The sequence below is a fragment of the Gekko japonicus genome, unplaced genomic scaffold (assembly GCF_001447785.1).
Source record: "Gekko japonicus isolate JY-2015 unplaced genomic scaffold, Gekko_japonicus_V1.1 scaffold12, whole genome shotgun sequence".
NCBI classification, from domain to species: domain Eukaryota; kingdom Metazoa; phylum Chordata; class Lepidosauria; order Squamata; family Gekkonidae; genus Gekko; species Gekko japonicus.
The window spans coordinates 2,282,902-2,310,190 of NW_015161947.1; the positions used below are offsets into that span (position 1 = coordinate 2,282,902).

The 27,289-nt window shown below is 41.8% G+C and overlaps 1 protein-coding gene across 2 annotated transcripts in view; it reads right to left on the reverse strand.

Annotated features, from left to right (window-relative positions):
* Positions 1–27,289, reverse strand: part of TXNRD3 (thioredoxin reductase 3) — a 42,082-nt gene that overhangs the window by 12,757 nt on the left and 2,036 nt on the right. For both annotated transcript variants that reach the window (XM_015429362.1, XM_015429363.1), the window contains exons 2-5: positions 8,162–8,222; positions 4,334–4,443; positions 2,595–2,714; positions 834–906 (exon numbers count right to left, since the gene is read on the reverse strand). In XM_015429362.1, the coding sequence (XP_015284848.1) occupies positions 834–906; positions 2,595–2,714; positions 4,334–4,443; positions 8,162–8,222 (364 nt within the window). The remainder of the gene's footprint in view (positions 1–833; positions 907–2,594; positions 2,715–4,333; positions 4,444–8,161; positions 8,223–27,289) is intronic.

Here is a 27,289-nt window from a genome sequence, read left to right on the forward strand (position 1 = left end):
GTACAAGCAACTATGGCAATGTCACCTTTAGGTTGAAGAAACCTTGGGAATGGGTTATGGGGGTGCCATGAGCAGGGTTCCAGCGTCAATGTATTTGGAACAAGATAAAACTGTCAACATTTCTACAAACTTTCAAGTATCTGCTATTGATCAGCAAAGTGGCAGTGTCACCGCTATTAACACACTATCGAAAGAACAGAAGATGGACGCAATTGTTGACTTTTAAAAATTCTATTCTGTTCTTCAATTCCCTATGAATCTGATGCTGTCCAAGTCACTACATCTGTTTCCATGTTTCATCATCACAACATTCATTTGGAAGTCACAACATCCATCAGTAAGTTCCTACGTAATGGAACAAAGCTACTAATTTAAAGAAGGTGCAACACATTTATTGTAAAAGCCAACGCAACCCTTTAAATAAACGAGAATACTTTAAACACTACATAGGCACAAGATACATTTAAGGGTAAAGGAATTCTGTATTCATAGGAATATTCATAATTCCTTTTTCTGTATTCCTAGGAATCAGTATCTTGCATCCTCCAATGAGTAGTGAACAATTTAAGTGTTTAATTCTTCTCTATGCCAAATCACAATATTTCTCTACAAAAAGAGCTGTGTAGAATAATTATGTATCATGAACAAAGACTGAAGAGGTTTTCTGAGGTTTTGAAGAGAACTGCAATTCTAGGTTAGGAAGCTACATACTGACCAATGTGTCCCCCCGCCCCCATTGCAATCCTCATAGTAAGGTACAGTCTTTTACTAATCAAAGACAAGAATGTTAACAATGCCAATACTGAAAAATTGTTCAAGCATGAAAGACATACCCCATGTAGTACCCATGGGTGTTGGTACAACATAATCTAGCACCATGACCTTCCTTCCTAACACCGCAGCTTCCTGTAAATAAACATCTGAGAATTAGAATTAAGTAGATGCAGATACTTTGCCTGTAAAAGGCACATTTTCATAAAATGTCATGCCAAGATTATTGGAAGGGTACCAATGCAGAGAGTAGGCATCAGCTGAAGAGCAGCATCACACACATCTATTTCTTGAACACAGTTTAGTACATCATTTAACATGTAATCCAATACTGCAGACTTATTCTAGTTGATACCCACTGACTTCAAGGTGGTTAGACTGGAGGAACTGTGCATATGACTGAATGTTCCTCTAGCATCAACAGATATTTCATGGTTTTACTCCAAACCAACCCCCTTTCCATGTGCTGAATCATTACCTGTTTTGTATCGCCATGAGGTATACATGGCATCTGAAGGTGGGGAAATGTCTGACTAGTCGCAGGGTTTGCTTGGAAGGTCTTAGAAAGCAAATGGACCTTGCTGAAGAGCAAACAGACCTAACCAATGTCTGAATAAAAGATGGCCTGGAAATCTTATTCACATCATCTTGATTTACATGATGTCGGAGGGATTGGGGCAATTAGAAGAATTAGAATAGTGTAAAATACACTATGGGAAGTTTTTACTTCCAGGTTACTGTAGAACCTTCCAAAAACACTAGGACATAAATAATGCTCTAAGCTGTGGAGTCTTGTGAGCAAAAATTCTACTTTGTGAGCTACTGGCAATAAAACTGTGAGCGAGCAATTTGGCTACTGCATAAATTAGTTTGCTCTGGAGCCATTCTTCCTGAGATAAGACAAAAATCTGTGAGGTGGAGGCTAAAAAACTGAACTATCTCACACTAGCTCAGTTTAGAGGGAACACTGGATATATCCCAGATATAAGCAGTCCATTAGCATCCCACAACCTTTTCTTTACCTGAAATTCAAAACCTATACCTTGATAGCATTCATTTAGCATGGGTGGCATACACAAACACCCACCTTTCTTCACTCACTACTCTGAATCTGCCACATAGCCAACATATCTCCCCTGCAAGCTTCCTCAGTCTTCCTGCTCTAGGAGAAAAGCTCCTTTCACTGTGGTGCCACTGTAACCTACAACCTTTCTGAAGACTTACCAATTACCATATGGAAGAGTGATGTGAATTAAAATACTAGGGAACCTGGGACTGGCAAACCGGTCCAGATGTCATCTACTGATCTATCTGGGTGACCTTTTATTTACTTTTTTGTGGAGTAGAACAATTAGGTCATAATCAGAGCAGTTCTGAGAGAGGGCATACAAAAACAGAAAGGAACACTGGAATAAAGAGCCTTCTCCAGCACTCACTTAAAAATGTGACAGCTGTAGGCAGTAAAAAAAGCTATTTTAGGGTGAGAGTATTGCTGATTTTTAGTAACAGAAATGTTAAGTATTTAAGCAGTTTATTGTGTTTCCTTGGTTTGTATAAGGCTTTGTTCAGCTTTAAGTCACCACATTTACAGTTAGAAGTATACACTTTTGTTTAATATTAACATAATAAATGATTTTTTTTGTTTAAATGGTTAAGATTAGTCTTTTGCACTTGAGGATTTAAAAAAAAAACTGATTTAGAGTTCCTTGATTTAAGCAAATCCATCAAGCCACACAGGAAATGGGAGAAGTTTCAAAAGTTTTAAAAAGTTAAAAAGCATGCAAGAGTTCCATATGCAAGTAAGTTCCCCACAGAATTCATACCTTGGAACATGAAAGCCCACCGGATCCTCCACCAATAACAATGAGGTCATAATCATAGTCTTCCATCTGTTCATTTTTGGTATCCCCTAAAAGCCTCTGCAATAAGCCAGTTTGGTAAGCCTGTAATAAGAAAGCATGTTTTTAGTCTCCCTAAGCTGTGCCTGTGACAGTAAGCCTAGACACTTACAGAACCTCATTTTACCCATCTAAGGTGCCACAAGTCCAACAGTCAGCGATCCAACAGTCAGCCCTTGTCCCTCCTATTGTTTGCCTGAACTTTAAAAGCGCCACCACAAGGTGTGATGGTGAGGATCTTAAATAATGTTGAAACGGAGGCAGCATGATGTAACATCTCGAGCAGCATGGTCTCTAACCAGCCATCTACCTGACAGATTTAATCCAAGTGGCTTCTGAATGTACTAAGTTCAAGACCCATAAGGCAAAAAGAAAACACGTTTATTTACTCCCAGGGATAAAGGGAAAGGTAGCTCATAAAAAAGGACAGAAACTATTTATAGATATAATATAGCCTTACTGGGCCCATTCATTTAAAGTTACAGTTGATCATTTAGGAGTGTAGAGAGCAGTTAGCAGCTCAGTTTCTATGCTTGAGGTAAATACTGGCCTCCCATACTGCCCTCAGGATTCTCAAGAATACTGACCTCAGGATTCTCACGGGGTGAATATGATCTTCTCCCAGAAGCAACAAATCTTTTACTCAGGAACTTCTTTCAGAAATTGGGGCTTTGAAACAGCTACAGTCTTTCCCTCAAGCTAGCCTCCTTTATCACAAAATTCAGGTTCTGAAGCTTCTAAAGTCTTCTGAAACAGATTCTCTCCCAAGTAACACTTAGGAGACACAAACCCTATTTCCACCCATCACTGGTTTAGCTTGCTTACAACGCAAGGCAACCTGAGACAGGATTCCTCCAGTCTCTCTATCTGAAGGTTCAGACCCTATCTGACCTGAGCTGACAGTGTTAACTGCTTTTTCTCTTGCTCCCCCCCTGACTCCTCCAGGCAATCTGATTGGCCGTTAGCTGCTCTGCTCCCACACCAAACAGGATTAAAAGACAATAGTGTTTTTCAGAAAGGAGCAAGACCTTTTCCCATCCGTCACAGATACCCCGCCAACAACAATTAGTTCATAATCATAGGCTTCGATCCCTTTATTGTTCCCATCCCCTATAAGCCTCTGCGATAAGCCGTTATGGTAAACCTGCAATAAGAAAGTCTCCCTAAGCCAACCCCATGACAGGTCTAGACCCTCATTTTTATTTATTTATTCAATTTATACCCCGCCCTCCCCACCAAGGCAGGCTCTGAGCTACAGCAAACCCAACAGCCAGGCCTTGTCCATCCTATTGCTTGCTTGAATTGTAATAGTTAACAAGTGCCATAGCAAGGTATCAAAATTCTATGCATACAATGAGTGCTTGAAAGGAACAGTTTGCTTTGAATCTAGCCTAATTAAAATATGAACGGCAATGTTGGAAAAATTAAAGTATCAGAAGACAGTACTGAAGTTTAATCCTTAAAGAATCCAAGCGAATAAAAAAGGGTATTTGGACTTTGTGCTCTACTCGCATGTATACAAATTAAAACAGTTCACTACTGTACTGTTAATGCATAATGAAAGGCTGCAAAAAATGAAACTGATTAGAGAATCTGGTTTCAAACCCCATTATGATCTTACTGCAATTCATTTTCTTGTCAAGGAGGAAGAAGTGCAACGTTACCTGGAAAGTCTGATCACATCCGCCTACATGAGTTCCATTGACAAACACATTAGGGACAGTCCTCTGGCCTGTTAGTCCTAGTAATGCATCCTGAATACTGGGGCCATTGTCTATAGGAAAACAAAACAGGCACACATATTAACCAGGAATCTCAGATCCTCTATCACTGGGTAGCAGGAAAAGAAGCCAGTGTTGATACGAACCAGCCTAGTCACACGCAGAACCCATCACAATCAGTACACTCCACTGATGGCACTAGAAGTCACAGGGAGCATGGCAGTGGGGCATGCCTGTGCACTTGTCAAACAGACAATGGGGGCATGTCTGTGCACCTATCAGACAATGGGGAACAGCAGGAACAATCTACTCAGAGACAACATCCAGGCTGACCCTCTGCCTACTGCTGGGGCAATGGTGAGACAGAACCTGATGGGAGTGGAATGGGGAAGGGGCCACAACCCCATATAAAGTCTGCTGCCAGGCACGGGGGAAAAAAAACCTAGACTGCAGAAGTTGAGAAGGATACAGTCTATGGCTTAGCTAAAAAGAAGAACTGAGTACTGTAAAAACCCCTTCCTCTCAGGCCACCTTAAAAAGGGAGAGATAAAGAGGCAACCAGTAATCAGGGTTGCCAAGAGGGGAGGACTAGCAGAAATTTTCATGAGCTAGCGCTTGCTTCCTAAGATGCATAAAATCACGAAACTTAAGTAAGCTCTCAGACACGAATGCTGGAAGTTTGCTGGTCCTTAAGTTGCCACAGGACTTCATTTTTCATTGTATTGCTAAAGCGCAAATAGTGTATTAATAACTTCCATTACTAATTCAAAGATCAACCAATCTCTTAGGTAACCAGTATCAGTCACTTGTAACTTTAACAGTTTTTCAAACATAAATGTACCATTTCAATACTGCACTGAAATATAATGCATTTTGTTTAGAAGGAAACTGAATGATCAAGTTATTCTATCAAAGTAACAATCCTTTGGTATCTGAGGCCATACTTCCACATAAAATAATGTGATCATAAATTGGACAAAATGTTATGTAGACCCTTATGTAGGCTCTGAAGCCCTAGGATTACAGATGAAGTCCCAAGGGTTATGCTAAGTGTCACATTTTGTCATAATGTCAGGAGCTTAATTTATTAGAAGCCAAAAAAAAAAAAAATCTTGTCCCCAGTATGCTTTCCCTAATAACCTAGGGTCAGCACATACACCTGAAATACAAGTGTTCTTAAAGAAAAATGTAAAGCAAAATCTAATTAAGCAGGTTTAAAAATTCTTGTCTTTGAAGGCAGCTCACAAACAAAACAGCATTAGAACTTCCAACTATTAAAAATGACTTTATTTCCAACCACTTTCCTATAGAAGACCCTCTGCCTGCCCATGCTTAACCTCTACACTGTGTTTCCCATGCTTCCCCTGAGTCAATCTCCCCCCTCAAAGATCTGCCTCCTTCAATAAGGAAACGGCCATTAATCATGGAACTCTACAACCATTTCCTTTTCTTCCCACTCTCCATCTATTGTCCCTTTCCCATCCCATTTGAGAAGCTGACAATCCTGTTGACTTCATCTAACCCTTCTATATGCCCCCTTAGTTTGATCCCCTCAGGTCTTCTGCCATTTCTGCCACTTTCCAGCACCAAAGCCTATTCTCTCATCTGTGGCTCCATTTCTATGGCTTAAAATATGCCGCTGTTTCCTTCATTCGCAAAACCCAATCCTTTGACCTATTTCACACTTTTCAGCTATCACCAATTCTCCTTCTACTCTTTGCCTCCAAATTCCTAATGTGTGTTATCTCCTAATGTGTCTGCTAACTCACACTCTGCATGCCAATGAAAATGCCCTCACCAAATTCTTTCAGTGTAAAGTCCGAAGGTCTGTACTCTGGTCTTATTCTTCTTGGTTTCTCTCAATTTATACAATTTATAATTCTCTCCTGCTTTACTTCCTTCACATCCTAAGTGTCAATGCCCATATATTGTTCATTCAATATTTCCACAGGAAGTTCTTCCACAGCCTCTCTACTCCATTGCCCCCCCATGGGCATCTGTCCTTCATCCTCATCACTACAAAATTGCCCTTGGGTAAACTCATCAACTCTCAGGGTTTTCACCATCCAGAGCCACCTTTCTTGCAGTTCCTCTTCTCCAGTTCCTTGTGTGATATTTGCACCTAGATAGGATTATCCTATCCTTGTACACTCTTCATATTAATTGACAAGGTCCCCATCCACTCTGCAGAACATATGCAAAGCCTCAGCTTTTGATTTCAGCTCTCCTTTCTTGTTCTCCTTGACAACACTGCAAACATGGCCCTTCTTAACAAAAACTCTGGGATTCACACTTAACTACTGCAATCTTCTACCTGGTCTTCCATCACATCACCTTCTTCCAAAAACTTTAACTTCTCTTGTTGTTCCAATCCTTCCTTGGCTTTCTAACCATCATAAAGTCCTTATTCCTTCCCTTTAAAGACTTCCATGACCTTACCTCTGTATTCTATACCTATACTCTTGCCTTCACTTCTCCATCCTAAGCTGATACCACATCTCTTCAAATCCCTCCTCAAAATAAGCCACAAAGCCTTGGCCACACACTTTCCTTCTTGCTGAAGTTTAGCCTCGGCACCTATAACCAAAATGAACACATTCTTTCCATTTGTCTCTACATCTAATTCCTTCCCACCACTTTGTTCTCTACCCTATGTCAAATTTTAGAAGTTATAAGCCTTCCAGATAGGGACTTTTTTCTTGTATTTTTAAAGCATCATGTGCAGTTGTAGATAATAAAGAGGTCAAAATAACAAACATAAGAACCACCTTAAGTATAACCCACGCTACATTCTATGAAGATGATAAAGTTATTTTGTGTAAATTGAGCCGATCTGAAGTGAGATTTATCTTCTTGTGCTATAACTATCATTTTCTTTTAGTGGTCTGACTTGGTGCCACTTCCTCTTAGCAAACAACAAAAGTAACATATAACACTTTAAAGAAAATCACTGATTTTTTTCTTTGAGCACTTGGTATGATGCTTAAGACTCAAAGAATGACGATTAGCATCTACTACTGAATTGATCCCAGAGTATGCAGCATACAAAAGCTGTCATGGGAAACCTTTAATTTGGTCAGCTTATGCTGGTGAAGGGATATAATATAGCAAGCTTTACACTTACTTACATGGGTTACCTTTCATTCTTTCTGAAAGCTCTACGCAAGTAAAAAAAATCCCTTATATTCAACAGTAGTACAAGCCAATTCAAATAGGCAAAATGAGTAAAAGGCAGTAACTTCACAGCATTCATCCCTGAATACTCCCAGCTTGGATCAGCATCATTATCAGTTTTTTAAAAAAAACTACTTGTTGCATGCAAGCAATGTTAACTCAGTAAGTTAGTGACATCTCTAGAGAATGTTTTGCTTAGCACACTTAGCACTCATTACAATTTCTGTGTTAGATTTGTGTTCAAGCCAATGACTCAACCACTTTTCTTCATGAAGGCTTTTTGAGAACTGGGGCAATCATTAACAAGTTAATAAACAATACAAGAGAAGTGTTCACAGAAAAGCAGCCTCAAGACAGAAACAGCTTTACATAGTAGGCCAGCTGAATTTCTTCACATTTCAAGCACAGACTTATTTTCCAACAGGCAAATTAGACCTAAGATCTCTAAGTTAAACAACTAAAGAGATTTCAGGAAATATTTTGCCAGATGCTCGTTGTTTTGCACAGGCCTGAACAGGTGGCTAATGCACAAGAGAAGAAGACAGCAGGAGAGCCAACTTCTATATAGGTTGGTGTACTTGTCCATTTTAAACTTACCTATCTTGTCAAGCTCCAAAGCACTATATTCTACTCCCAAAGAATGAAAGAGTTCTTTTACCTAGAAAAATAAAAATAAAAAGGAAGAAGTTATAAGGCACAAAAATTGAATGTTGTCACCACTGGAATTACTCTAATTAGAAAAGAAAAATAGCTGCTTTTCTATATGGGTTAGGCTATATTATAAAGTCATCCTGTGGTTTGTGCAGCTAATTAAGTTAAAGTTGCCAAACAGGTAATTAAAGGTGTATACAGATCCTATATTGGTCACGCACTGCTAATTTATATTCAGAAATATTGGTGCTATTATCCCTCTCATTCACCCATGGAGGGTCAAACTAGATTTAACAGTCTAATGCATGTTCTCCTGTTCATATATTCACATGTCCTCCTGGTTCATGTATAAAGCAAAGGGAAGGGGATTGCTTTCATTTTCTTATTTTAAAAAGCATGCTAAGTGGGCTACTGGCTCTCCTCAACAAGGTGTCTTCCACTAGTTGATTTTTTTTTCTTCCAGCTTGACCGGCTTCTGAGGTACAGAACATGGAAGAAGATAAGGTGAGGAACAGGCAGGATTTAGCTCCTCTCACCAGTGTCTCTGGTATATAAGTAAGCAGATCCTCCTAGCTTCCAGCTTTACATATAAACTAGCAGTAAAGCCCATTGTGAAAGCAATACAACGAGATCTAGAAAGAGGCTCTGGGGGAGTGCTCTGGCTTTGGGCAAACAGTGTCAATTTGCTGTGGTGACCTCAGCAGGGTATAATGACAGAGTCCACTGTTTTCTCCAGAGGAACTGATCTCTGCTACCTGAAGAGCAGTTGTAATTGTGAGTGATCTGTAGCCCTCACCTGGAGATTGGCAGCAATTGTTACCCAGGACAAAGTGGCTGGTTTGGAGGGTGTAGTCTATGGCATTCTACCTGTCTGAGGTCCCACCCCTCTGCAAACCCCACCCTCTCCAGGCTCCACCCCTCAAATCCCCAGGAATTTGTCAGCATGTAGTTGGCAACCCCATCTCCTTCCCAGCTAACCATCAACCTACCATTATCTGCCCCTTTGACTTTGACTTCAGCTGACTTCTGCCCTCCCTTCTGCAGAGCAGTTGTAATTCCGAGTGGTCTCCAGCCCTCACCTGGAGATTGGCAACAATAGTTCCCTATGAGGGACTGACTGGTTTGAAGGGTGGAGTCTATGGCAGTGTACCTGTCTGAGGTCCCACCCCTCCTCAAACCTCACCCTCTTCAGGCTCCATCCCTCAAATCTCCAGGAATTTCCCATCTGGAGTTGGCAACCCTATCAGGATTGGCCCCAATGTGTTTTCTCCCAAAGGCCAAAGTAGGTGACAGGACCAAGCTTAGTTGCCTACCAACAGGCACTGAGGGGAATGTAGGGTTGCCAGCTCTAAGGAGGGAAATACCTGGAGGTTTGGGGGGTGGATTCTGTAGAGGGCAGCATTGGGCGGGGGGGCGGAAGGACTCAGCAGGTATAATGTCATAGGGTCTACCCTCCAAAGCAGCCATTTTCTCCAGGGGAAACTGATCTCTGTCATCTGGAAATCAATTGAAGTAGTGGGAGATCTCCAGGTCCCACCTGGAGTTTGGCAACCCTAGGGGAAAGTGTGCTGCACAGCAGGGGGTTGAAAAGAATGGTTTGATGGCTGCTGGGCCAAGATTGGCAACAATAGTTCCCCAGGAGCAAATAGCTGGGTTGGAGGGTGGAGTCTATGGCACTGTAACCTGTCTGAGGTCCCCATCTCCCCAGGCAGCGTTTAAAACATGATCCTGGGACCTACACACCACCAGACATTCCAACTGCCTTGCGGAGGGGGGGAGTATGAGGTGTGGAATGGAGTGAAGTCCAATCAGCTTCCATATGCAAAAGACCTTGAAGGTTCCATATGCAACTGACATTCCAACTGCCTTGCGGGGAGGGGGGTGAGTTTGAGGTGTAGAATGCAGTGAAGTCCAATCAGCTTCCATATGCAAAAGACCTTGAAACACTGGGCGGGACTGCACAAAGCAGCCAGTCAACCCAGCCAGCGTCTTCTGACTGACAGTTCAAGCGTCCATACACTAAAGGAGTGCATTTTAGAACTTTGGCACCCACTACTCAATTATATATAAGGAGAGATGGGCAAGATGCTTTAATGTACATTGGAAAACCCCTCCCCCCAATCACCACATCTAATTTGGGGCACAGTCCAACATTTCTCAATAGCTTTTTGGAATCTTCTGATCCCACTGTACTTAAAAATACTGGTTTCTGCCATGCCACCTAAAATCCAGACATTACATCTTCTTCAATGTGAAGTACAAGAACAGTATGAGCCACTTCTTTAAAAATTCCTCAAACTAAAAGAATTTATTTATTATTTAACTAGGAAAAAGGCCCGTTGTGGAAATAAATACAACGGCCTCTAGAAAGAGGCTCTGGGCGGGTGCCCCGGCCTTGGACACTCAGTGTCAATTTGCTGTGGTGACCTCAGCAGGGTATAATGACACTGAGTCCACCATTTCCTCCAGAGGAACTGATCTCTACTACCTAAAGAACAGTTGTAATTTTGAGTGATCTCCAGGCCTCACCTGGAGATTGGCAACGATGGTTCCCCAGAAGGGAATAGTTGGTTTGGAGGGTGGAGTCTATGGCTTTGTACCTGTCTGAGGTCCCACGCCTCATGAAACCTCACCCTCACCAGGCTCCATCCCTCACATCTCCAGGAATTTCCCACCTGGAGTTGGCAAACCTATCTCCTTCCCAGCCAGTCTTCAACCTACCTTTATTTCCCCCTCACTCTTCAGCTTTCCACCCCCCACACACCTGCAGCCTCTCCCGTGCTCTGAAGCCCTGACTTCTACGTCACATTGGCTATCATGGGGGCCACCTCAGCAGCATATAAGGATACAGAGGCCACCATTTTCTCCAGGGGAACTGATCTCTGCCATCTGGAAAGCAGTTGTAATTCTGAGTGATCTCCAGTCCTCACCTGGAGATTGGACACATTTTACCTCAGAAGAGCAAACTGTTTAGAATGTTAGAGGCAAAAGCCAATCAAGTCGCATATGCAAACAACCTCTGTGTTCCGAGGCAAAGGCCGATGAGGCTGCATATGCAAATAACCTCTGTGTTCTGACTGGCTGTGGGGGGGGGGAAGAGGAAGAGCAAACTGTTTAGAATGTTGGGAGGCAGGACTCAGGCAAAGCAGCCAGTGGATAGGGAGACCCTCTGAATGACAGATCAGAGAGCGAACTGATTTTGGAGCGTATGGAATGTTCTAGAGAAGTGCCACCACCATTCGGCTTTTATTTATAAGAGAGATGCTTTCTATTAGGTATGATGCTTATGCTGCTAGATTGACAGCGTCTTCTGCATCAACAGCAGCACCCTTTCGCCCACTTTTTGTCATTCACAGATGTATAAAGATATTGTGTGCTTCTGTAGAAAGACACTGAACTGGTATATGAGAGAGCCTAGTAACTTTCTTGCAGTGTACAAAAGGTACACTGCATGTATTGACAGTGATTACTATACTTCATGAAATTGCTGGACATAAATTCTCTTGCTTTGATTTTTAAACCAGTCTTGGAACTTAGCTGCTGTTGGTGCCATCTCTTCACTTCTGAAGTAGATTCTTGTTCTTCATGTACAATGGCTCCTTTGCAGTAGATGCTGTGCCAGTTTGGCCTAGTGGTTAAGTTTGCAGACTCTAATCTGGGAGAACCGGGTTTGATTCCCCACTCCTCCACTTGCACCTGCTGATGTGACCTTGGGTCAGTCACAAGCTCTGGCACAGCTGTTCCTGAAAGAGCAGTTTGTGTCAAAGTTCTCTCAGTCCCACCTACCTCACAGGGTGTCTGTTGAGGGGAGGGGAAGGGAAAGGAGTTTGTAAGCAGCTCTGAGACTTCAAGTGAAGGGCAGGGTATAAATCCAATCTCTTCTTCTTCTATATTCACATTTCCTATCCCTGATGTTTATCGATGTCACACGGATCACTCACCACCTTTGTTTCTTTAGAATGTCCAACAAGAATGACAGCAAAGACTTTTGACATAATCTGTCCATGCAAAGCTGGTACCATCCATTTTCTTTATCTTCAATGGCATCACAAACTAGCAGATAAAACCTATGTTTACATCATGAAGTAGTATCTGGGTCAAACACTCTAACTGCACTGGCTGCCTATGTGTACCGGATCCGGTTCAAGGTGCTGGTTCTAACCTTTGAAGCCCTATATGGTCAGGGCCCTACTTACTTGAGGGACTGCCTCTCCCCATATGTGCCCCAGAGAGCACTGAGGTCAGGGTCGCAACATTGTCTGACCCTCCCTGGTCTGAAAGAAGCCAGGCTGAATATCACCAGGACCGGGGCTTTCTCAGTGGCAGCCCCATACTGGTGGAATGAGCTCCCAGAGAACATCAGGGCCCTGCGGGACCTCTTACAGTTCCGCAGGGCCTGTAAAATGGAGCTCTTCCAGCAGGCTTTCGATTAGGGGCGCCACTAATGAATGTGCCCTGGAACATCTTCTCGCCTGAAATCTAGAACATCTTCTGGCCTGAGACCTCGCTGGATGCTACTCTTATCATTGGATGTGATTTAGACCATCGCCACCATCTGTCGGTTTTATTTGTAAACTGTTGCTGTTTTAATTTGGTATTGTATTTATTAATTGTTTTAACTCTCTATTGTTCATGTTATTTTAACTTTGTTAGCCGCCTTGAGCCAGCGTGTCCGGCAAGGCACTAATGAATGTGCCCTGGAACATCTTCTCGCCTGAAATCTAGAACATCTTCTGGCCTGAGACCTCGCTGGATGCTACTCTTATCATTGGATGTGATTTAGACCATCGCCACCATCTGTCGGTTTTATTTGTAAACTGTTGCTGTTTTAATTTGGTATTGTATTTATTAATTGTTTTAACTCTCTATTGTTCATGTTATTTTAACTTTGTTAGCCGCCTTCAGCCAGCGTGTCCGGCAAGGCAGGATACAAATAGAAGCAATAAATAAAATAAATACTTTTATGGTAGTCTCATTTGTACTGCAGTCTGACACATTCTTCAGTCACATGATACTCCACTATTGGCAACAGGCTGATTTTTCTTTAGTACTGCAGACACTAGACAGTGCCACAATGGCTTCATTTTTTTCATTGTGATAGGGGTGGGGAAGTTGATGCTACAACAAAGATTGTCAAAGTATTGTTTGCTGAACATGCATTTTGAACACATGTATCAGACAAGATTACTGAAAATATAAGTTCTTTGAAGAAATCCCTGAAGAGAGAATCACCATAGTGGTCTCCTGTTTCAAAATCTTGGGCAAGTTGTTAACAATCAGTCATGCCAGAGTTGCATGACATTCATGGTCCTATTTAATGGGATGGAAATTAAACCAGATCAAATCCTAGCACCCACAAGGCCTTCAATCGCTGCTTAAAGGGTGGATGGGGCACATGAACCTAACCTTTAACCAGGTCTGTATCCATCATAAGTCTAGAGAAATATTTCAGAGGGACTCTTTACCAGTCTTTAAGGGGAAGGAATTTATGAATCAGCCTAAAATAGCATGCACTTCATATTCTTCCTTCTAATGTTGTATGATGGAAAAGTAGGATAAAAATATAAAATTACTACATTTCAGATCTTTCTCTATAATGCTTATTATTAAACCTGTATTTTATGTTTTCCTTTAAACACATACTTACTGGCCCCCCTCCGAATGCTCACATTTTAAACATTTCCTAGAGCTACATGCAAAGAATTGCACATGATCTTGTCTGGCCCTTTTAGACTACTGCTTACCAAAATTCCCTATCACAGTGTTTCAGGACTCCTCTTAGACTACAAGAGACCTTCACTCTTTACAATACTTTAAAATTATTGTCAAATGTTTTATTGTAAACTGCTCCAAGATTGCACAGAAGAGGATGCAGTATAAAAATAAAATAAAGAGTAAGACCTTGCTTAGATGCTCCCAGCATTTAAAAGATGTTAACAGAATCCATAAGTGGGGGGGGGGGCATTAGCCATCCCTGGAGTTTCACCAATCAAACCAATACTACTGTTCCACCTTGCGTTGTCCTAATAGTCCTCCAAGGAAAAAGTCAATACATAAAATGGAGCTATGAATCAAGTGCCCTGAACTTTCTAGAAGAGAAGGTGGTAGCTACTGGGCTAGAGTGACTAACAGCATCATAATTATTCCTGATTTGCCACAATAAAGGCCTTTCACTATATTTATGTTTGCCTCAAATCAATAACTTCCACCCCATTTTTCATAGAAAAGCAGGCTTGAATTCAATGTGCTCTGAGCCATGAGTACAGTTTTGAGACATGTCGAAATTGACATATTTGTATGCCATTCAAGTTTTACTTTATAACAAAGTTATTTACGAGTGACACATACCAAAGCGCAATTAAAAACCCTCCAGAAACATGATGGAGCTCTGTGATACAACATGCAAAGAACTAGGTACTCAAATGACCTTTCCCCCAATGACATTAACCTGCTAACACCATGTGACAATTGCACATACTGCTGTGAGGGTAGAGCAACCACAAAGGTTTAAGATCTACTGAGACCCAACAAACCAGAGTCTGTTTAAAAGCCATATACCTGGTTTATTACTGGGCTTTGTGTTCTCCAGTCTTTTTGCCTGCAGCATGCTGCTGTTGAAGATTAGCTGCAATTTGCCATGGTGTTGGAATCAGGAACCTTAAATTGTGGTTTGATTCTTGCCCAGTAACTGAGATTCTTAGTCACCTGTTTACTGGGAAAGAAACAATCCTCAATTTGTTACAATGCCTTTACTGAGATGACAATGAATTATAAAGGCGGTATAACATGTGATGAGAACGGGTATGTACAAGACTGACAATAAAGCAGATTAATGCACACAAACTAACTCTGGATGCGCGGCATCTGGAAACTTAACTACTCTCAGACAATTGCAAACCAAGACAATGGGAACAATCCCCCCCCCCCCGGGATCTACAATACATTTTGACTTGTAATTCAAAGCCCCAGTGTTAAGCAAGACTTGTAAGTATGAGAAGAACATGAAGCGAATGAAATCCTCTCTTTCAAAGAAAAAACTTCGATACAAAATCCACATGCAATATTTCTGTGAAAGCTTTTATTGTGCTACTTCAAATACTCTTTTCACAGTTTGGTGTGACCATGTACTTTCTTCAAGCACCTGCTGACAATCTGCTTTTGCTACTCTAAACCAGTTCGTCTACCTTAAGAGTCATAGTGAAGCCAACTAGCTCGCTCACATACCTGCTGTTTCATAAACCAATTAGGATTTTGTAACAAATTAAGTTGCCTTGACAAGTCATGATGAGCATACACACACATATATTCTACGTAAAGAGGTTATAGAACTGTTGCTAATCATCATGTGCACTTGTGGTTATGTCATCCACATTTCCCAAGGATCCACATTGTTTGGGATTATACAAGTTTTCAATCATTTCTACCAGTGAGTGTGCTGAAGTGATCAGAAGAGTTTGCAACTCCTGGATTACCAAACACCAAGTTTCAGTACAGTCACCAAGAGACCTATTGTAAGGAAGCCTAACAGCCTTGTGTATGTTCTTTCAGCAGAAGTGGATAGAATTGTATTTATTTTATTAAATTCCTATCCCGCCCTCCCCTGCAAGTGGACTCAGGGCAGTTTACAACAGAATAAAACAATTAAAATAATACCAGATATTCCAATAACGTAACACACAACATGACAAATGATCAGTTAACAGAAGCTTCTAGGGAGACTATGTGTATGCCCAGATGGACACTGTGAGAATGGAACATACAGGCTGGGATCCAAATTCTACTTTGCATGAGCATTCAAGCACACATGGGAGATAACATTTCCTTCTGGTGGCAGCATTATGTACCTCATGAGGCACTGTCGCTGGAAGGGGGAACTGAAAAGTCCCTATGTGAGTGGGGTATCACTTATGCTGCTCTGAATAGCTGATCTAATAAAAGCTCCATGTTCAGAGATAGTGTGTTTCTGAATTGGGGGGGGGGAGACACTACAACAAGGAGGTGTCTTTAGCCTCTGGTCCTGCTCACTGCCCTTTCAGGCATCTGAATGCTGTAAGAAACAGAATGATGGACTAAGTGGTCCAATGGCCTGGTAAAGAAAACCTTGTTTTATATTCTTAACATGTTTTAGATTGTGTGTTAATGTTAAGTGCCATTAAGTCACTTCCGACTTACAGTGACCCTATGAATTAATGACCTCCAAAATGTCCTATCATTAACAGCCTTGCGCAGGTCTTGCAAACTGAAGGCCGTGGCTTCCTTGATTGAGCCAATCCATCTCATATTGAGTCTTCCTCTTTTCCTGCTGCTATCAATTTTTCCTAGCATTGTCATTTCTAGTGATCCTTGTCTTCTCATAATGTGACCAAAGCATGATACCCTCAGTTTGGTCATTTTAGCTTCTAGGGAAAGCCCAGGCTTTGATCTAGAACCCACTTATTTTTATTTTTGGTGGACCACGGTATCCATAACATCCTCCTTCAACACTAAATTTCAAATGAATCAAACTTTCTTCCTGTCAGCTTTCTTCATTTCAACTATCACACCCGTAAACAGAAATGGGGAGTGCTATGGTATGAATTACCTTGATCTTGGTTGCCAGTGACACATCCTTACACTTAAGAATGCTTTCTAGCTCCATCATGACTACCCTTCCCAATCCCAATTTCCTTCTGATTTCTTGCAGCCACCCTTTGGGTTGATGGAGTCTAGGAACAGAAAATCTTTTAACAAATTCAATTTCTTCATCAACTTAAAAGTTATATAATTCTCTAGCAGGCACACTTTTGATCTTCAGATGTAATCCTGCTTTGACTCTTTTTGCTTTATCCTTAATTAGCAGTTGTTTCAAGTCTTCACTGTATTCTGCCAACAACATGGTATCATCTGCATATCTCAAATTGTTAATGCTCCTTCCATGAATTTTCACTCCACCTTCATTTAAATCTAATCCAGCTTTCCTTAAAATATGTTTTGCATATAGACTGAAAAGAATACAATATTGTCTGACACCTTTGCCAGCTGGAAACTATTCTCTTCCCCCATATTCTGTCCTAACAGTAGCCTCTTGTTCAGAGTACAGCCTGTGCATTAAAATAATCAGATGTTGTGGCACATGCATTTCTGTTAAAACTCACCAAAGCTTTTCATGATTCCCACAGTCAAACGTTTGCAGCAATCTATGAAACACAAACAGATTTTCTTCTGTTGCTGCAGTCCTTAATATCTCCATTTTTGGAATTGTACTGTAAATTTTAGTGTCTCCAGGCTGTGAGCCATTGGTTTGCTTTCCATATTTGTTGGCATGTTCTTAAGATTTTAATGGACTCCATTTTGGTAACCTGAAATCGCTCTAGTAATATCTCATCCACTCCTGGTGATTTGTTTCTCCCAATTAGGCTGGTGATTTCATGGATTTTAATTGATTATTGAAATATGTTTTAATTTGTAAATATGCATTAACTGCAGATATATATATGTTGGTACCCACGCTGAGCCTACAATGTGGGGAAGGCAGGATATAAGTCTAATGAAATAAATAAATTGGTTCCAGTGCATCTTTCACTTCACCTTCTAAAACTACAGGTTCTTCTTCAAAAGATTCTTATTTGAAAGAATCGGTTGTCCTTTAATCTCTTCTGTTACCATCTTTTCTTTATTTTGTCCTGTTCAGTTAATGTATTTCTGTGTTGATTAGGGATTAGGGATAGATACAAACTGAGCCATGAAGCAAAATTCATCATGAATATTGTGGTTTGCAAACAGAAGTTCATGATGGCCATGGACTTTTAAAGCAGTTCGTGGATGGACCAGAAAGCAGGGGTTTAAAGGGACTAGGAGCAGGGACTCCTTGTCCCTTTAAACCCCTGCTTCCTGTTTCTCATAAAAGCTGCAAAAACAGCTGAGCAGTGGGGAAGTGCTCCTGACATTCAGGTGTTTCAGGCTGACTTGTGTAGTCATTTAACATTTAAGACAGCCAGAAATACAGCTGAGGGATGGGGGAACAGCTTGCTCCCTGCCACTCAGTTGTTTTGGGCTGTCTTCTGCCATCCCTGTAAAGTTTAAAGGAACACCAGAAGACAGCCTTAAAAAATGGCTGTCTTGCTCGGAGACATTCCCTGTCACTCACCTGTTTTGTTTTTAAATTTAAAGTGACTGCACAAGACAGCCTGAAACGGTTGAGGGGTGCAGGGTGCAAGCTGTTCCCCATCTCTCAGCTGTTTTGGGCTTTCTGCAGACCCCATTTAAATGGACTGTGGTCCTTTTCAACAGGGTTTTCGGGGCCACAAACCATGAACTGGTTCAATTCGCGAACAAACCTGCTGGTTCGGCCACAAACCGAACTGCATTTTCCCGGTTTGTGCCCATCTCTTCAAAATGCCTAAGTGGGCTTTAAATTTCTCTTTCATTTCTTGGATCTTGTAGAACAGTTCTCTTTTTTGTCCTTTTTTGTTGTTCTCTTCTATTTCTTTACACTGGTTGTTATGATTCTCTTCGTCTCTATGTACCAGTTACTGGAATGCTGCATTTAGACTTCTGATTCTGTTACCTTTACTTTTGCTTCTTGTCTATCCTCAGCAATTTTACAGAGTTTCATCTGTCATCCATCAAGACTTTTCATTTCCTTTGGCTACAGAAATAGTATTTGAACATTCTTCCTTGATAATATTTCTGGCTTCAACCCATAGTTCTTCCAGTTCATGATCACCTGAACTTAGTAATGCAAACCTTTACACACTTCAAGAATGTTGTTTAGATTGTATTTTGGCACTATGAACGTTTTGGTGCTTTTCTTCAGCTGTATTTTAATTTTTGATATTAACAATAAATGGTCTGTACCACAATCCGTCCCTGGTCTTGCTTTAGCAGAAAATACAGAACAGAGTTTCTTCATCTTTTGCTTCTGACTTCATCTCTATATTGGCCATCTGGTGATGTCCACATATACAATCGTCTATTTGGATGCCTGAAACATGTGCCTGTAGTAAACAAACTATCTTCACAGAATTCTACAAGTTGCTCTCCTACTTCATTTTGTGTTCCTAGCCCAAATCTTCCAACATTATTTGATGCCGCATTGTTTCCTACTTTTGCATCCCTATGATTATCATCACATCTTGTTTAGATGTGTGATCAATTTCTTCCCAGACACTTGCATAAAAGTTTTCAATTTCTCCCTCTTCAGCATCTGTAGTTGGGGCGTAAACTTAATAATGCTGATAGGCTTTCCATGAAGTCCAATTGATATTATTTGGTCAGAGTTTGCATTATAGCCCCTGGCTACTTGTACTCATGGATCACTGCCTTGTCGTGGCGAGGGGGCTTGCGTAGTTCAATGAAGCTGTGGGCTATGCCGTGTAGGGCCACCCAAGACGGACAGGCCACAGCAGAGAACTCAGACCAAGCGTGATCCTCCTGGAGAAGGAAATGGCAACCCACTCCAGTACTTTTGCCAAGAAAACCCCATGGAAAGTACCAAAAGGCTAAAAGATATGACGCCGGAAGATGAGCCCCTCAGGTCGGAAGGTGTCCAATATGCTACTGAGGAAGAGCAGAGGGCAAGTACAAGTAACCCCAGAAAGAGTGAAGCGGCTGGGCCAAAGCCGAAAGGACGCTCAGTTGTGGATGTGTCTGATGGTGAAAGGAAAGTCCGATGCTGCAAAGAACAATACTACATAGGAACCTGGAATGTAAGATCTATGAATCAAGGTAAGCTTGACGTGGTCAAAAATGAGATGGCAAGACTGAACATCGATATCTTAGGAATCAGTGAACTAAAGTGGACAGGAATGGGCGAATTTAACTCAGAAGACCATTATATCTACTACTGTGGCCAGGAATCTCGTAGAAAAAATGGTGTGGCCTTTATAGTCAACAAGAGAGTGCAAAAGTCAGTACTGGGATACAATCTCAAAAATGACAGAATGATTTCTGTCCGATTCCAAGGCAAACCATTCAACATCACAGTAATCCAAGTCTATGCCCCAACCACTGATGCAGAAGAGGCTGAAGTGGACCGGTTCTATGAAGACCTACAACACCTCCTAGAACTAACACCAAAAAATGATGTCCTCATCATCATAGGGGACTGGAATGCTAAAGTAGGAAGTCAAAAGGTAACCGGAATAACAGACAAGTTTGGCCTTGGAAAGCAAAATGAAGCAGGGCAAAGGTTAACAGAGTTTTGTCAAGAGAACACACTGGTCATAGCGAACACCCTTTTCCAACAACCTAAGAGGCGACTCTACACATGGACATCACCAGATGGGCAACACCGAAATCAGATTGACTATATAATTTGCAGTCAAAGATGGAGAAGCTCTATCCAGTCAGTAAAAACAAGACCTGGAGCTGACTGTGGTTCAGATCATGAGCTACTCATTGCAAAATTCAGACTTAAACTGAAGAAAATTGGGAAAACCACGAGGCCATTCAGGTTTGACCTAGATCGCATCCCTGATGAATATACAGTAGAGGTGAAGAATAGATTCAAGGGTCTGGATTTGATAGATAGAGTGCCTGAAGAACTATGGACAGAGGTTCGTGACATCGTACAGGAGGCAGCAATCACCACCATACCAAAGAAAAAGAAATGCAAGAAAGCAAAATGGCTTTCTGATGAGGCTTTACAAATAGCAGAGGAAAGAAGGAAAGCGAAAGGCAAAGGCGAAAAGGAAAGATTTACCCAACTGAACGCAGATTTCCAGAGAACAGCAAGGAGAGATAAGGAGGCCTTCCTGAATGAACAGTGCAAAGTAATAGAAGAAAACAATAGAATGGGAAGGACTAGAGATCTCTTCAAGAAAATTGGAGAAATCAAGGGAGCGTTCCATGCAAAGCTGGCCATGATAAAGGACAAAAACGGTAGGGACCTAACAGAAGCAGAAGAGATTAGGAAAAGATGGCAAGAATACACAGAAGAACTATACAAGAAAGACCTCAATGTCCTTGACAAACACGACGGTATAATCACTGACCTTGAGCCAGACATCCTGGAATGTGAAGTTAAATGGGCCTTAGAAAGCATTGCTAACAACAAAGCTAGTGGAGGTGATGGTATTCCAGCTGAGCTATTCAAAGTCTTAGAAGATGATGCTGTTAAAGTGCTGCACTCCATTTGCCAGCAAATTTGGAAAACGCAACAGTGGCCACAGGATTGGAAAAGATCAGTATACATTCCAATCCCAAAGAAGGGCAATGCCAAGGAATGTTCAAACTATCGCACAATTGCACTCATATCACACGCTAGCAAGGTCATGCTCAAGATCCTACAAGCTAGGCTTCAACAGTACGTGGATAGAGAACTACCAGAAGTACAAGCTGGGTTTCGAAGAGGTAGAGGAACGAGAGATCATATTGCCAACATTCGCTGGATTATGGAGAAAGCAAGAGAGTACCAGAAAAACATCTACTTCTGCTTCATTGACTATGCTAAAGCCTTTGACTGTGTGGATCACAACAAACTATGGCAGGGCCTTAAAGAGATGGGAGTACCAGACCACCTCACATGTCTCTTGAGAAACCTGTATAAGGGTCAAGAAGCAACAGTTAGAACCGGATATGGAACAACTGATTGGTTTAGCATAGGAAAAGGAGTACGACAAGGATGTATATTGTCACCTTGCTTATTTAATATATATGCAGAGTACATCATGCGAAATGCTGGCCTGGATGAATCACAAGCGGGAATTAAGATTGCTGGGGAAAAGATCAACAACCTCAGATATGCAGACGATACCACTCTAATGGCAGAAAGTGAAGAGGACCTAAAGAGCCTCTTGCTCAGGGTAAAAGAGGAGAGCGCAAAAGTGGGCTTGAAGCTCAACATCAAAAAAACTAAGATCATGGCATCCGGTCCCATCACTCCTTGGCAAATAGAAGGGGAAGTCGTGGAAGTAGTGACAGACTTCACGTTCCTGGGATCCCAAATCACCGCAGACTGTGACTGCAGCCATGAAATTAAAAGACGCCTGCTACTTGGGAGGAAAGCGATGGCGAACCTAAACAGCATGATAAAAAGTAGAGACATCACCATGCCAACAAAAATCCGCATGGTCAAAGCAATGGTATTCCCAGTAGTCATGTATGGCTGCGAGAGTTGGACTATAAGGAAGGCCGAGCGCCGAAGAATAGATTCTTTTGAGCTATGGTGCTGGAGAAGACTCTTGAGAGTCCCTTGGACTGCAAGAAGAACAAATCAGTCAATCCTAAAAGAAATCAACCCTGACTGTTCCCTGGAAGGCCAGATAATGAAAATGAAGCTCAAATACTTTGGCCACCAAATGAGAAGGGAGCACTCACTGGAGAAGACCCTGATGCTGGGAAAGATTGAAGGTCAAAGAAGACGGGGACGGCAAAGGATGAGATGGTTAGACAGTGTCATCGAGGCAACGAACATGAAACTGAGCAAACTTCAGAGGACAGCGGAAGACAGGAGGGCCTGGCGGGATCTAGTCCATGGGGTCGCGAAGAGTCGGACTCGACTGTGCGACTGAACAACAACAACTTGTACTACATCTTACCTCACTATTAGAACAACTCAAGTTTCTTCTACGTTTGTCATTTCTGGAGTAAAACACTTGTAGTCTTCTGCCTGAAAACGTCCCAATCCAGTCCACTCTAGTCTACTCACTCTCAGGATTGCAATGTTTTAATATTCCATTTTTTGTTTTATGATTTTGAATGTACCTTGATTCATACTTAGCACCTTCCATGTTCCTGTTTATGTGTGTGATATAGAACAGCTTTTGACTTTCCTTTGCATCCATTCATGTCAACAACTGAATATCTATTTGGCTTTAGCCCAGTTTTGTCATTAAGAATAGTGTTACTTGTGCTTGTCCTTAGCATTTCCCCACAGCCAACTGAGTGCCATCTGACCAGGGGGGTCCTGTCTTCCAGCACTTTTTTCCAATCTGAGTTCTATCACAGGATACCACTGAAGTAGAGTCTAGTCCAGGTTCCATGGATAACTTTCAGTTCGTAATGCCTCACTGAATTGGACAAGTCGCTTAGATGTATGTGGTCCATCATGTCTAGGCTTGCCCTTTGGCCTATATGATAGTTGGTGTCAAGATAGTATGGTTAGGCACTAATAAAAGATTCTCCACAGGAGGGTGTAGCTCCAACTGCTTTGAAAGAAGTTGTTGAGACTCCTCTTGAAGTAGAATCCCTAGACCCCAATACTCTAAATAAGCATTGCCCACCAGTCAACTTTGTTTTTGAGGGGCACAGTGCTTAAGCAGGTGGTAGCTATGCAGTGTCAGGTGGTTTTGGAGAGGATAAATTATGTAGACCTATTTCAGTCTGGATCCTGGCCTGGGTTTGGGATGAAACAGCCTTGGTCTTTGCCTCAAGAGTTACAAGGGAGTCTGTCCCTGATGATTTTCCTGGACCTCTCTGCAGTTTTCATTACCACTAATCGTGCTACTCTTCTGGGAAGGTTCGCACCTCACTTCAGTGGTTCCACTCGCACTTGACTGGCCAGTTCGAGAAAGTGGCACTAGGGGACTGCAGCTCACACCAGTAGTAGTGTGTTAACAAATTTCACAGGGTTCTGATTTTGTCCCCTTTGCTCTTCAACATCTACATAAAACTACTAGGAGAGATCAGGGGATTTGGAGTGAGATGCCACCCAGCTTTTCCTCTGTGACAGTTGAGTGGGTCTGGGGAAGTCCTAAATAGGTGCCTGGATAAAGAAACTGGATGAACGAGGGTCGATGAACTAATGCTCAATCCGGACACAACAGGGAAACAAAACTACTTGATGATTGAGAAATCAGCCTGCCCAACCCTCCTCTCTGGCATGCTGCACCTTTTGTTACATTCAGCTGATATGGTAAATACAACCACGGGTCATTTTCTGCAGGAGCACACAGGAACGGAGCTCCTGCAGTAAGGAGCTCAGGGGGTGGGCACATGCAACAAGCCCCGCTCCCAGCAGCTCTCAGTCGGGCCATGAGGAACAAGAAACAGACAGGTAAGTTGCAGATCCCCCCCCCCGGCCTGCCTTCAGGTACAAGCTCTTACTCCTCTGTGAGGACAGATCTGCACATTCCCCCCCCCCCCAATAGCTATCAATCCAAAACAGTCCAGTGGAGCCTGAGCGGTGGGTGTTGCCTTCTGACACACTTCCGGTGATGTCAGGGTGTGTGGCATATGCAAATAAGTTATGCTAATGAGCTCCTGCACCTCTTTTTCTACAAAATGACCCCTGAATACAACCATTCCTCAGGAAGCATCATCACACCCTGGTTAGGTTCCTATAACATTATCTTCCTGGGGCTGCCTCTGAGAACTGTCCAGAAACTTCAGTTGGTCCAAAGTATGGCAGCCAAACTACTGTCTGAATTCACAATTCAAAGGGCTGGTTCTTACCATCAAGGCCTTAAATTGCTTGCGGCCAGAGCACTTGATAGACCACCTCCTCTAAACCATCAGTTAAAGATGCTCCTCAGAAGCCATGTGCTCTGTGCTTTCAGAGGTGAGGCAGGCAGCAATCAAATACAGGGCCTTCTCAATGGTGGCACCTCACGTGTGCATTACCCAGTATCTACCTGACTATATTTGAGGCACCAGGCTAACATGTTGGGTTTTTTTAAAAAAAATCCAGATTAAGGAGTTGATCTTTTAAATTTGTTTGTATGGGTCACCTAGACTGAGAAGTGTTATACACAACTCATTTTGAGGTGCTATATGTTTTAGGTTGTTTTAAATAGTTTTGATGATAGAAATTATGATATATATATTTTCGAAGATGTTTTTAGCGTACTGTATAAAAAGGCAGCATAGAAACTGTACAAATAAAGTTAAACCCATAGGAGAAATTTGGCTATGCTGTTCCTCCACCCACACAACATTGCAAGGCTACGGAGAAAGCAGCCTTTTTTGCTTTTGCTAACAGAATACACAGTGAAATAAAGTAAGTTGTCACCTACATGGTAGCCTTCTTGCAGTCACTTGAAGCTAATTGCTTCATCTATGTTCTAGTCCAAAGTACAGTGCAGATCTGTGATGCCTGATGCTGCCTACCCCATACTAATACACTTGTAAGTTTCAAAGAGTCATAAGTATCAAGGAATAATGCCACAATGGAAACAAGGCAGCCAGCCATACATCATTAGCAATCAATTCAAATTCTAGCTGTCTCCTTTAGGCATACCATAAGCTGTGCCAGAAGAGTTAATGGCACTGTAATTCAAGACAGCTAAGCAAGTCCAACACTATAAGACCAACAAGACAAGCCCCCTGCAGAACCCTCTGCCATGTGGCTCATGGAAAAATTTCTTTCCAACAATGTTAAGGACAATGATGCTCAGAAGGAAGAAGAAACCAACAGAAACATAAGGGAGGGAAGGACGCAGAGAACACTCCCTGATTCAAGAGACAAAATTGAGATAATGGAGCCAAACACAGTGAATAAGAGAACCCATAAATTAGGTAGGTTTGAAACCAGTGAGGTTCTCCCCCACACTTCCGGGGATTATTCAAGAATATTATAGTTTTAGCAGTTAACACCTTCCTCTGCTTTCCCATCCTAGGTGTAGCAACCACCAATTCACAACACTCATTTTTGTGCCAACTGAGCTTCTTAGCTAAAACAGCTTGCCATTTTCTACTTTAACAGGAGCAACCTGTACCCAATAATTACATCCCCATCATCTCTTCCTTAATAAGTTGATTATCCATGATCCTTGTCCTCTGCTTCTAAAAAATTCTCCAACCCTTAATAGGGCACCATAAAGCTGTGAAAACAAATGCAGGATCTGCAGTCCTATAATCAAGATGAGTGTAAAAGTGCCAGGAATTCTGATACCCTCCCATGGTACAATGTGGGGTGCAGAAAGCACTCTCTCTAAACAAGAAAAATACATCAAATCAGATGAAATATATTCTGTGGGAAGGGGCAAGCAGGGCATCTTTGGGCTAAGGATTTACCCAGGTGATAAGGAATCTGTGGCAGAGGGAAGATCATAGAAAGAACAAGACCTAAAATAAAAGACTGGTTTATGGTTTCATCAGTCTTACTGAATAGCAGTTAAAGAAAAGATGAAGCTTTCCCCAGAACCAATAATAGTGGACATACTGACAAATACACTGGACATAGCACGTAGAGGTAGGTGAAAATGATACTAGGTGGCAAGCAGAGGTGAGTGTTTCTGGCCATTCTGAAACCATGAAAGAAGCCTCTGGGTTCTTCAGAAAACTGGACAGGTGATATTTATTTTGTTAGCAAATCTAAGCTTTAAGAACTTAAAACTTAAAAAAGCTTTAAAAACTTAAAAAAGGTATGCTTCAGCTAATGTATAACAGTGCATTCGGTATATTTACAAAATGTAAACATATTTATTAAAATAGTTTACTCCGCATTGGAGATGGAGCAGCAGGTTGCACTCCAAAGAATCAAGGTATATTAGCACGATCCCCTTGGACGAATGGGAGGAAGACTTTAAATTTAGAAGCCATCAACACTGCAATAATAAGCATTATCCAGACTTAACAAAACTCCTCATCACATTGCCAGCATTACCCAACAATATAGAACCGTGGCCATCTATCGTAAGGCAGCAATGCTTACTCCAATCAGCAATCCCTACTTCAAACAACTCTCCCTTTTATCTCCATGGATGTCAAGAGATCAGTTCCTTCCATATGTGGCCAAGGTGGTGGAATCTGGAGCAAATATGAAAATTTAAGAGATGTACCTGTCAATGTGATGTAGAAATTGCAGTCACTCATTATTGTAGAGTTTTACATAGTTATCAGAGTTATCAGAAAGCAATTTTAGGGAGTAAAGGGCAGCAAAAGCAATATTATAAAACCCTGCTATAAAAAAATCACTTATTTTAAGAAAGAGTCCCGACAGTTTTCTGATGGAGCTACAAAATTCAAAGAAATCCCAGGGGGAGGAAAAGAGAACCTTCCTCCATTTTCCAGCTTTTCCCTTCCTTAAGTCTTCACATCTAGCAACAAGCAGCCTTTTACGCTGGCACATACCTTGTATTATTGTAATGTCAATCTTAAGTGCACCCTCATAGATTAAGAAAGAACATGAGGTTGAATGAAGCAGGGCAAATT